The 12,979-nt window shown below is 35.2% G+C and overlaps 2 protein-coding genes and 1 pseudogene across 2 annotated transcripts; all 3 read right to left on the minus strand.

Moving 5' to 3' along the window:
* Positions 1-3,840: 3,840 nt before the first annotated feature.
* On the minus strand, positions 3,841-4,641 carry LOC146729051 (uncharacterized; the record flags this gene model as incomplete). Its single annotated transcript, XM_085495772.1, has 1 exon — positions 3,841-4,641. A coding segment is annotated over one exon (801 nt), but the record flags the coding sequence as incomplete, so codon positions are not given.
* A 332-nt stretch (positions 4,642-4,973) lies between these two features.
* LOC146729052 (galactose-3-O-sulfotransferase 3-like) lies at positions 4,974-8,844 on the minus strand. The gene is made up of 2 exons (XM_085495630.1): positions 8,736-8,844; positions 4,974-7,438 (listed from the first exon to the last, which is right to left on the minus strand). The coding sequence occupies exons 1-2, from the start codon at positions 8,841-8,843 to the stop codon at positions 6,524-6,526; spliced, it is 1,023 nt and encodes a 340-aa protein (XP_085351756.1). The 5' UTR covers position 8,844; the 3' UTR covers positions 4,974-6,523.
* Positions 8,845-11,249: 2,405 nt separating this feature from the next.
* Positions 11,250-12,141, minus strand: LOC146729053 (uncharacterized; annotated as a pseudogene).
* Between the last annotated feature and the right edge of the window lie 838 nt (positions 12,142-12,979).

The following is a 12,979-nucleotide window of genomic DNA, read 5'->3' on the forward strand; positions in this document are numbered from 1 at the left end:
TCCGTATCGAAATATACACCTCCCATTTCCATCAATATCTGGAGCCTGGCAATGTCTGCTGAGTGTTGAGACCATTTTGGATTAAGAGTGTGATTAAAAACGGTTGTTGGCGCAGTTCGGTTGATGACTTCTAATACTGGTATCAGCTGTTTAGCCTGCATCCACAATTCGTTATCTGGTTCACAATCCGTGTGGAAGAGAATACGTTCAGCTTGCATAATTCTGTACATACTCAGTATACTGATGAAGTTTACAAAATGAAACTCATGGCAAGTAAACCAAATAAAATGTGCGATATTTGGAACAACCATTCTATCATGGGGTTTCAAAAATCCATACAGTTTTCCTTGCTTGTTGGAGTCGCCAGTTACATTGCGTCTCATTATTGATACATTGCGTGCATCGAAATACGAGGTGTGATTGACAACTATGTCATGTTGGGAAATGGTTGTAGTTAGTTTATGCTGAGAGTGTTGCACCTGGAAGTGAAACAGAATATTGTCAAAATAATTGTCAGTATTTAAGTTAATAATTTAAATACTCGTGAAACATGCAATAGGATACACAATCGTAGATACAATGAGAGCATGTTTCCAACAATCTTGAAAAAAATCGAAAGAAAGCGACAGGAAAATAACTTTCACACTGACACTGCTAAATTACTAGCATCCTTTGTCAGAATGATACAACCAATATCATATATATCAATATAATGGTTTAATCATTCTCTGCTCATATTGGAGGTACTGTGGGGGAAAACTGTGTCGAATTATCCGACACTTTTTTGAGTTGTTCGACATTAAAATAATTGAATAGACTTCAATTTCGATGTATGTGATATGTAGGCAACTCAAACTAGGCTAGTATAAGTACACCAGTGGTATTATATTGGCGACTGTGCATCAACAGGACCAGGTACTCTATTCTATATATATCAGACGTTCGTGAAAATAGAATACTGCATTCAAAAGTCATACATTGTACCGATATAAATTACAGGCATGTAAATGAACATATCAAAACAGTATGCGAACTTACAGTCCCGATATTTGCACCCAACCACAGTCAACTGACATGCTTCTTATTACGCTGTCCCCTAAACAAAATAAAAACATGTAAAACAGTTTAAACTTTCAATGACCAGATGAGCTTTTATAAGTTATGTCAATAAAATGGGAATATGATTTGTTGTTAGTGATTAAAATTTGTGTACGTTGTGGCCATTCTATTTTAATGTGTGTTATCAGTTTGTGTTATACATCGAAATAAATAAAATAAACAGCCAATGTCAGTAGAGAAGTCAGGATGTTATAGAATCGAATTGCGTATAGGTAAGTCTCTAACGAATGATTTTTGGCTCATTTTTGGTACTTTTTTTTGAACTGATGTACGTCTCCAGCTAGCCTACAGGGGTCTCAGATATTCGTGTTACAAAGAACTCAGAAACCCATGGCCAGACACAACGTTTTCAATGATTTGTTGAATAGGACAGAGTAACAAACTAAATACCAAAACACCACGTCAGCAGCACACATACGCGAAACACTGACAAAAAGCGTACGAACACAAGACGTCAAGTTTACTCAACTGTACTCTTTATTCATCAAACATTCACGCACAAAAGGTGGCGCCATTCACTGATCACCACAAATCTGATTAATATGCGCTGTCAAGTAATAAATGAACTCAAGGTCTCAACACACAACAAGTTATCATTAAAACATAAATATCTCAAAAATATCTTGGTAGCACTAATTTGCTAGATAATGTGTGCAGTGTGCTTCATTTCATTGGATCTTTACTTTTTACTTACCCTATCCACAGGCATACTAAGACGTTTAGAAGTTTTAAACACTCAATTACAGGTGTAATTAATTCATAAATTCACCAATGTACATAGGTGCATCAAGTAAGAGGTAACCAGTAACAATAGTAGAGAACGAGGGGGGGGGGGTAGGGGTTAGGGCATGGCATATTTGACAGTCACTTGAAAAGTTGCTATTGCATTAAAAGGTCCACTCCAACTAATATCGCGAGTGTCAGTAATACGCGACTGTTACCATACACAAATTAACTTCTTGAACTCTTTTTCATCTTCGTATTTTACAATCGATATCCTTATATTGAAATCTACTTCAAGACATTTATTTTAGAAGCATAGCAATACAATAAGTAGCTGTGTTGGCATAGTTTGCTCAAAACAAATTGAAGTATTGCCAGCAATAATTAGTACATCTTGTTTAGCATACATATTTTCCCCGCAACATTTTCAATAACTAGTTCTCAGGATCTACAGCAGTAATAAATAAGCAGAAATCATTTTGTTGCCATGTTTTCAGACACCGCCATATCACATTTTTTATTAGGACGACCCAAGTTCAAACTAGAGAGTGTCGAAACAAATGGCCTTACAACTAATCAACAAATCTTCCTCCCCCCGCCTCTAAAATTGTATTCATAATTGAACAACCAAGAAAGCAGCAACTATCAGACTGCATCCGGAAAACAACCATTGCAAACATGAATACCCATTCCAGTATACCATTCAGCAATAATGGTTTATATACCCATTTGAATGCGTACAACAAGCTTAGCCAATTTTTGAAAAAGACTTGTATTTTTTTTGACCAACCACTCATTTTATTTATTGTTGAGTGAGGACGCCATTTACTAAAGAAAATGATCTTTTGAAGAAATGAAACCACGGTTAGCAACCACCATTGAACAGATCTAGCAGCGAACATCAAGTAATACCTTAGTGTAATGAAGCATTACAATTCACTTGCCTAAAGATGAATGCGACAGGACCTTAAACTTGGACCCATGGGGCTACTAGTTTAGCACCAACACAATCTCTTTGAATTAACATTACTTTAATATGCATTTAGATCGGGTTAAATGGCTAGGTAGGTTTACTGTATATCAACCTAAACGCTGAATGTTTTCCCAAGGCAACCTTTTTCTTTAATTCGACTATAATATCAATTTTACAGTTTCGCAATTTCGATAATTTCCACCAATGATTTTGGAACAATTGCCTGTAGATAAATCACAATAACCGATACGTTATTTATTTATTGAGTAGCATGTATACAACCAACTGATAAGAGTTATCAGTTAAGAGATATCAGTCGTCGCGCTACACAAAGTACAGGCTACAATTTGAGCTAATCTCATATGTTTGCATATCGGATAGACCCAATTGCCTTTACGTATGGGAGGAAACAGTTGTTAGCACGGGTTAAGGAACGCCCAAATTTGTTAAAAATTTAAAAAAATCTTCAGTCATTTTAATTATGATTACTAAGTACAGTCTACGGTTATAAAACAAAACCAAAGCAAGTTCAAGTGCAGATGGCAAAATATTAGGAAGTTTGATAATCGATAGTTTGTTTTTATTTTCTCAAGAACCGTTGTCATGTCAGAAATGGCATTTCTAAAGTAATAGTTGTTTCCTTGCCCGTGCTAAGCGTTCCCACACGTTTTCCCAGCAAGGGCTAAGGTATTTGACCTCTCCTCTTTGAGCCTGTACTAAAGAGCTGTGCATGAACAATGCTAGTATTCATTAATATATTAGTCATTATATTTGTTATTTCGGATGCCATTTCTGACATGACAACCAACACGAGGACATCTAGAAGTTTTTTTTTCGAGACAAATTTAACTAAAGATGCGAATCTGTGCTACTTTCTAATAATCTGCAATTTGCACTTTCATGAAATAATGGCGTTCTTTACACCTTTTTAAGAGTAATATTTTTACCATGTAATCTATTCCCCGCAAATATCAATGATAAAGCTGTCAAAATGTAATGATACCATGGTTAAAATGTTTCTGTTCTTATGCGATAATAGACGACGTTCCATAGTAGATGTAACGGCACATTTCACCAACAGCTGTATCTAAACGTTTGATGTTATCTGGTGTGAAATCGTCGGTGATGTTTTTAGTTTGTTTATATCTACGATAGCCTCCTAAAAAAACGTGAATCGTGAAGTGTTCATTTCTCCAGTTAAATTTCTCAAGAAAAAGTTGTTTCCATTTAGTGTATGGTGGTTTAATCAGACTATTTGGTTCAATATGCAAAATATCCAAATGTAACTGTGCTAGTCGGTATTGGTTCTTAACAGAACTACAGCTATAACACGAACTTTTGTAAGTCTTATATGATTCATAATAGTATTTTAAAAACTCGGAATGCCTTACAGCGAAAATTACACCATTATTCAAAATAGCACTAGATGGTTGTCCGACCACGTAGTCATAGTAACGAAGTGGATCTAGCGCTGCTAGGACAAATATGTCCGTATCGAAATATACACCTCCCATTTCCATCAATATCTGGAGCCTGGCAATGTCTGCTGAGTGTTGAGGCCACTTTGGATTAAGAGTGTGATTAAAAACGGTTGTTGGCGCAGTTCGGTTGATGACTTCTAATACTGGTATCAGCTGTTTAGCCTGCATCCACAATTCGTTATCTGGTTCACAATCAGTGTGGAAGAGAATACGTTCAGCTTGCATAATTCTGTGAACACTCAGTATACTGATGAAGTTTACAAAATGAAACTCATGGCAAGTAAACCAAATAAAATGTGCTATATTTGGAACAACCATTCTATCATGCGGTTTCAAAAATCCATACAGTCAAGTCCCTCTCATTGTCACCTTAAAGCTGTTAAAGCTGTATTTAAAAAAACTAAACTCCATGCAGTCACAGCAAAGATTGTCAAGCTTGTTTATCGGCACAATCGATTTGTTTTCCCTTCAAGGTCTGTTTTAACATGTGTATGGGCATCCAAATGTGTAAGGCTATTGAAAACCAAAAAAAAAGAAAAGGGATAGCTATAATTCGATAAAATCGGCAGATGAGAACACCAAAATCAATGATTTTTTTCAGTGGCTTGTGTGACCTTGTGTCTGATACATTCATATGCAAATGTTAATCTGTGAAACAAACAGACAAACCACTCAAGTGTTTTAACCAACGTACATGACATTCTATGTTATGTTGACTTTATCATATGAAAGTTTATAGTGCATTTCATCAATTAATAATAAATGTGAAAATCATAATATAATAGTCTCGCTACCTTAATTTGATAGATTTATTTATTTGGTTACTGTGCCATACCTAACGAGGGCTGTATGACCCTTCATTTATAATAGACACTTACATTACACAAGTATAAAATGTATCGAGGCGTCTTTGTACAACATTTTTAGACACCTCTCCACAAGTTACAGCGTTCATAATTTTTAAATAAGCAAATAGTGTATGCTATTAATTTGAACTGTAGAGCTGAATCGATTAAACAAATTTTAATTATAAGCGACGACCGATAGAAACAGCCTCTGTTTGCAAGTTGCAAAGGATTGTAGCGGTCTGTCTTCGCTTTGGGAGTTATTATCGAAAATAATGTATGACATATTTAAAATAAAAAAGAAGATAATTTATGATGTGAGAATCGTTTTTTTTTCTCTCGGGTCGATGAATTCACAATCAATTTGATGTAACGTTTAGAAATTAGAGTGATTTGTATTTGGTTCTGTGTTATAGTGGGTCTAGCATTATCATATAGCATTGCAAACAGGAATTATACGGCATGAGTCATGATGTACCCCCAGACAAATCATATCGATGTTATCGCTATCGCCCACACGACATTGTCGCAAAACGGGATTACGGGAATAATGTTGACTTAATGGGTTAAAGCATGGCACAGGTAAAATATATTCAAATCCACAAATATGTTCATGTACCAAGTAAACAAGGATATAAACAAAAGCGTACACTAATAATCAATAGACTGTTACTATGATGCCAATAGTTAAATAAGCAACAACAACATCCCATCCTATAAAACTATACTGTATGTCTTTTTCCTTAAACCTTACATCCCATTACTAGAACGAGTAGTCGGTCATGTTGCGTTTAGTCAGCGGTACTATCATGCTCGACTACATTCTTCTGTCTGTAACTATCACATCTGGACTAATCTATATTTCAAATTTATATTTAAAGTATATACTCAATGAAAACTTATTGCCAAATAAAACTACCTAAATATTACAAAAGATTCTCGATTCAATCAGAACAATACGACACCAATCCTAATGCAATTCTCAAAATACGTTTAAAAATAAGTAATTTTAGGATATAACCTCAAATGGTTTAAATTCAGGAAAAAAATGTCCGGAGCAATCAAAGTTACTGCTACATACTGGGTTAAAACCCCTATCAAATCCTGATCTGAGAAAATAACCCAATAGCATTCAGATATGATTTATAAAAACAAAATCTGATTACATGCCAGATCTGATCATTATTTTTAAGTCATTCAAGAATGAGACTTAATCATTGTACTAGTTAAGAATATAAACTTCTTCTTATTTAAGAAGTAACAACGCATATTTAATACAGTGTCGACAATCAACAATTAGGTATTAGACATGTACCCTAATCTTGGAGTACATATATCACGTGTTAACCCATTTCAAATACTGTACACACCACTGAAGGAGGCTAGTTAGGGCCACCTTTCGAATTATTTTGCTGTACCCATCGTTCCTTTAAAGCTAATTTGTAGATAGGCCAGCTATCGAGAAACAGACGTCTGCATAACAAATTATTTCTTTGGGCTTTACATTTACTCGTCACCTTTTGCTGCTTGTTTCGAAACTCTCTTAAATCTTTGTGAAAATCTCCATCGTAGTTGTTCACTTTTTCCCAGAATGTACGATTAAAATATGCGTATAAAAGGAAGTCTGCTTTATTCCATTTTCTAATGGACGTCTTCATTGAATCACTCAATTCTTCTTTGGGACTATGTACCTTTTTCTTGTGGTAAATCAAATCGTCGAATTTCCAACACAACATTTTTTTGAGCAATATGAGTGACTCGTCATAGTATTCTGTGATCATTACTAAATCCATTTCCGCTTCCAGTTGTTTGAATGTTTGTTGTATGTATGTGTCATCATCGAGTTGGTTCATATTGAAGTTTGGTTCCAAATACCACAACTGTCCATTCTTGTGTTGGTGGTGAACTTCAGTGCTATTCTGAAAACGCTCTGGATGCTCAATAAACTTCTCAAATGAAATGTTACCTATGAACTGCGTAAAATTAAACCAGTGAAAAGCTGATAGCAGCTGTGAATATGGCGACCGCAATATAGTAAAATATTTAGCATTCGTTACAAGATTGTCAAGCGAAGACCTTATATATCGTCTATGAGTGACACTGTAGTCAATTGTTGAACAGTTAGTACATTCAATATCTTCATGGTCACGTGCAATTTTCAGTTTGTTCCTTAAACCATATCTTACCAGCATAGTTGTTGTGGTACTACTTCCAGTTTTCATAGTCTTGATAAAGATAAATTTGGACACTGGTTTGCACTCAGTAGTAGAATTAATATGCGTGTTGTAACTCATATGCTGCAACAACAACAACAACAACAATAATAATAATAATAATAATAATATTTGAGGTATTTAGCTAGGCTGATACTAAACTCAAGAACCACTATACTGCTTTTTATAATTTTTTTTAGGATCAGTAATTTACTAATTTGCATAGCAGTTTTAGCTTTCACAGAACTTGGCGAATTTAATTTCAATTCAAACCAGAAGTGGCACTTTTGCACAGGATTTTTTCTATTCATTCATTATAGCATTGCTTGCATGTCACTACCTACAGCAGTGCCTAATACATTTTGGTTATACCTGTTAATGTTTGCATAATATGTTTATCATATGGGTTTTATAATTTCTAAAAATCTTCAATAACGTTTAACTTTCTCGTCCAAATTTATTTTGCACTTTATTTTTGTTATATTCTTCAATATTTCAGGAAATGAACCCTATTTTTTGAGTCAAAATTTGAGTAAATTTTCAGTTTTTACTCAAAACAATTGGTAATTTTTGTCCCAATCTTCTGAAGAAAAGTGCAAACTATTAACTATTTTGTGAATTTGTGATGAAAAGAGGAAACTGGTTGCGATAAGCTTAACCAGGTCACAATAGTATGTGGTAATCTGATTTGTTAGTCATATCTCTTATCCAGTGCTTTCAAAGTAGCACCGAATCCAAATTCTTGACAGCAACATTGCCATGACATTATAGTAATGCATATTATTAAGGTTACATGACTATATACAATAAGTAGCTTTGGGGCACAGTTTGCTTAATACAGACCAATCAGTATACATGGACATGTATTTTTAACATGTGTGGAAAGTGTCTTGAATTATCAGACACTGCTGAGTTCTCTGTGATATGCAGGCAACTCTAACTAGGCTAGTACATGTACACCAGTGGTAATATCTTGGCGATTGTGCATCAACAGGGTCAGGTACTCTATATGTTCTATATATATATATATATATATATATATATATATATATCACACGTTCATGAAAATAGAATACTGCATTCAAAGGTCATACATTGTACCGATATAAATTACAGGCATATTTACGAACCTAACACAACCCATAGTATGTGAACTCAAAGCCTCGGCAATTGACTCTCACTGCACTATGAATAAAGGCAGAAAAAATATCGCACACATTTAAAACCAAGTAATTTACAAGGATGGCTATATGGTAAAGCGAATTTCGAACCGTTGACGTTAGAAATACCATACTGAATATATACGCAATCAGTATGACGTGCAGTAAAAATTGATATTGTATATCATACTGAAGAAATATACCAACTGTTCTTCACAAACCTTGGTAAATGGCTGATCACTTTTAAGATGCATTCTGGAAAATACACAACACACTATCAAACAAACAGCAGTGACAAAAATGGTCGGTAATGGCATTTTCCATTGCATTCGGTTGATATAACCAACGCCTTTCGCCATTTTAGTGGCTTCGTATAAGCGTGGGCGAATAAATGTGGGTGGTGTATTCGTATTGTGGTTAATCATTTAATAAGGATTCATATCGATGCAATATGTTATTAAATAAGTGTCTTTTTTCAGTTTGCTTTAAAAAGTCGAATGTTAACAACCCTCAGTGAGTCCGATGGTCGCCAAGAACGTGGAAAGGCCCAATGATTCAAAGGGGTAAAAGATATATTCTGTGAAATGTATTATTATTGTGACAAATTACACATGGCCATTATTCATAATATACAATGGATAAAAGCTGGTTATTTTGGTTAATGCAATGACTTTATTTATGGAATATGAATGGGCGTTTTCTGCAGGTATAATTATTCAATTGAAAATCAATAATTATTACTGTAACACTTTGATATAATGTGTGGATTGTTTTATGCTAATTACTCAGAAGTGTAGAACATAATATCATTGGTTTATCCTTTTAATTAAAAACTTATCTATTCTTGGGGTGGAGCTACGTAACAAAACGTTCTATGCTGCTAAGACACGTAGCACTGTGCCATGTATTTCTTAGGGGCTCTGTGGGAGCTGTTGTGGAACGCCACATTGTGAAAACAGCTAAAGTCGAGCACAAACTCAACTCGAGGACAATCGTGAACAACAAAATAATCTTCTGTTACAGCACACCTGGTAGATTCCAATTGTCCTTCCAGAGTTGAAAACAAGTATGACCTGTCAATCGCCTTTATGACAGTTATCACACGGCAATGTACACCGTTTCTTCCCATGATTCCATGCACACTTGAGGTGATATCACACAAACATAGAATAAAGGTTGCTGACATTGCCCCCTCATCAATACTGAACATGGCACATTTTCAGTCCAATAATCACGTCAACTACAAATAAATTTACATTTCCCAAAATTGCAAAAACAAATATCGTAACAATAATTCTAAGCATTCTCAATCCTGCATAAATAGTCTGAACTTATATTTTCTTCACAATCAGGTGGTTATCTACCCCAGCACTCCAGCAAGAAGATTACGCATACCAAAATGCTGCACCACATCAATACCAAGAAGCGCCACCACAAGTTTACGTCAGTTACCATGCAATCACAGAAAATCAAGACACCTTCTGCACCCCTTGTCGAAACATATTGATGTTTCATTGCGCATTGTGATACTCCCATGATGCAATGTGATTCTCCTATGCTGCATTGTGTTACTCCCATGGTGCATTGTGATACTCTTATGGTGCTTCTTACACAAATGACCACCTCTGATTTAAAAGACAGATGAACGTTTTTTTTCCGTTCTTCTTCAAACGAGTTTACATGTAATGAATGCAGTGCATCATGGGTTTCCTCTTCCTGATATTCTTAACAACATTGTTTATCCGCTGCTCGGAAGTATCATAAAGAGGCTGTTATTTCACGACAATGTTTATGATTGGCAGCATGAAACAGTATTGTGTAAACTATTAGTAACAAGTCATCTGAAGACGACACAGCCCCCACTTGTCAGATCTGATTATAGTTGGCTATATGTATAAAATCGGGTAGGAAGATTAAGTTGATAAGCAACATTACAAGGCACATACCCTATATCGACATATCAAGTAAGTCTATACCAAGTATGGTCTTATTTTGACTAATATTTCACAAGATATTAACATAAATTAAAAATTAATTAAATATGCAAATGAGCCCATTAATTAAGTTGAAACTCAATATTGCATAGCACATATCGTATATTAACAGATCAAGTAAGTCTATACCAACTTTGTTCTCATTTGGACTATTAGTTAATAAGATATCAACAATTCAAAAGTCATTAAATATGCAAATGAGCTCGTTAATTAAATTGAAACTCAATATTACATAGCATAAATCTTATATTGATGTCACAGTGTAAGGCCTGCTTATTTTTTTTCTCAAGAACTGTAGATGTACTTGCAATGGTTGTCATGTCAGAAATGGCATTCCTAAAGTAATAGTTGTTTCCTAGCCCGTGCTAAGCGTTCCCGCACGTTTTCCCAGCAAGGGCTAAGGTATTTGACCTCTCATCTTTTAGCCTGTACTAAAGAGCTGTGCATGAAAAATATTAGTATTTATTAATATATTTGTCTTTATATTATTTATTTCGGATGCCATTTCTGACATGACAACCAACACGAGGACATCTAGAAGTTGTTTTTTTCGAGACAAATTTAACTAACGATGCGAATCTGTGCTACTTTCTAATAATCTGCAATTTGCATTTTCATGAAATAATGGCGTTCTTTACACCTTTTTAAGAGTAATATTTTTACCATGTAATCTATTCCCCGCAAATATCAATGATAAAGCTGTCAAAATGTAATAATACCATGGTTAAAATGTTTCTGTTCTTATGCGATAATAGACGACGTTCCATAGTAGATGTAACGGCACATTTCACCAACAGCTGTATCTAAACGTTTGATGTTATCTGGTGTGAAATCGTCGGTGATGTTTTTAGTTTCTTTATATCTACGATAGTCTCCTAAAAAAACCGTGAATCGTGAAGTGTTCATTTCTCCAGTTAAATTTCTCAAGAAAAAGTTGTTTCCATTTAGTGTATGGTGGTTTAATCAGACTATTTGGTTCAATATGCAAAATATCCAAATGTAACTGTGCTAGTCGGTATTGGTTCTTAACAGAACTACAGCTATAACACGAACTTTTGTAAGTCTTATATGATTCATAATAGTATTTTAAAAACTCGGAATGCCTTACAGCGAAAATGACACCATTATTCAAAATAGCACTAGATGGTTGTCCGACCACGTAGTCATAGTAACGAAGTGGATCTAGCGCTGCTAGGACAAATATGTCCATATCGAAATATACACCTCCCATTTCCATCAATATCTGGAGCCTGGCAATGTCTGCTGAGTGTTGAGGCCATTTTGGATTAAGAGTGTGATTAAAAACGGTTGTTGGCGCAGTTCGGTTGATGACTTCTAATACTGGTATCAGCTGTTTAGCCTGCATCCACAATTCGTTATCTGGTTCACAATCCGTGTGGAAGAGAATACGTTCAGCTTGCATAATTCTGTGAACACTCAGTATACTGATGAAGTTTACAAAATGAAACTCGTGGCAAGTAAACCAAATAAAATGTGCGATATTTGGGACAACCATTCTATCATGCGGTTTCAAAAATCCATACAGTTTTCCTTGCTTGTTGGAGTCGCCAGTTACATTGCGTCTCATTATTGATACATTGCGTGCATCGAAATACGAGGTGTGATTAACCATTATGTCATGTTGGGAAATGGTTGTAGATAGTTCATGCTGAGAGTGTTGCACCTGAAAGTGAAACAGAATAATGTCAAAATAATTGTCAGTATTTGAAGTAATAATTTAAATACTCGTGAAACATGCAATATGATACATAACCACCAATACATCACCTAAACATCATCCAGACAAATTATGCCGAATAGCAAATCATCCTTTCGGAATTATGAATAGGTACATTATGAGCATGTTTCCAACGATCTGGAAAACTTGACTAAAAAAGCAACACGGAAAATAACTTTCACATTGGCACTGCTAAATTTCCAGCATCCTTTCTCAGAATTCTAGTACAAACAACATTGGTTTAATCTGTCTCTATTCCTATCGGAGGTACTATGGGGAAAAGTGTGTCGAATTATCAGACACTGTTTTGAGTTTTCGGACATTAAAATAATTGAAGGGATGTATTTAATATGTAGGCAACTCAAACTAGGCTAATAAATGTACACCAGTGGTAATATCTTGGCGATTGTGCATCAACAGGACCAGGTACTCTATTGAGACTCGGTCACATGACATTGAATAAAAATGGATATTACATGGTATATTGCTCGCCAAGTGGATATTACCATAGACCTTAGAAAACTAAGGTCTATGATATTACATGGGTATGTCACATAGATGACGTCACTGAAACTACTGCACAACGATACTGCGCATAAGAAATTGTCGTTCGCTGCACTGGTGCTGGCGCTGTTTTTTTTCGGGGCTGCTTTCAAGTTTTGAAGGAGCTTTAGCCATCCGAAATAAACAGCGAACGTGCTCGGGTGGATATTAAGTAACCCCAGACAATTGC

The sequence above is a fragment of the Saccoglossus kowalevskii genome, chromosome 22 (genome assembly GCF_978046115.1).
Source record: "Saccoglossus kowalevskii chromosome 22, keSacKowa6.1, whole genome shotgun sequence".
Lineage (NCBI taxonomy): Eukaryota > Metazoa > Hemichordata > Enteropneusta > Harrimaniidae > Saccoglossus > Saccoglossus kowalevskii.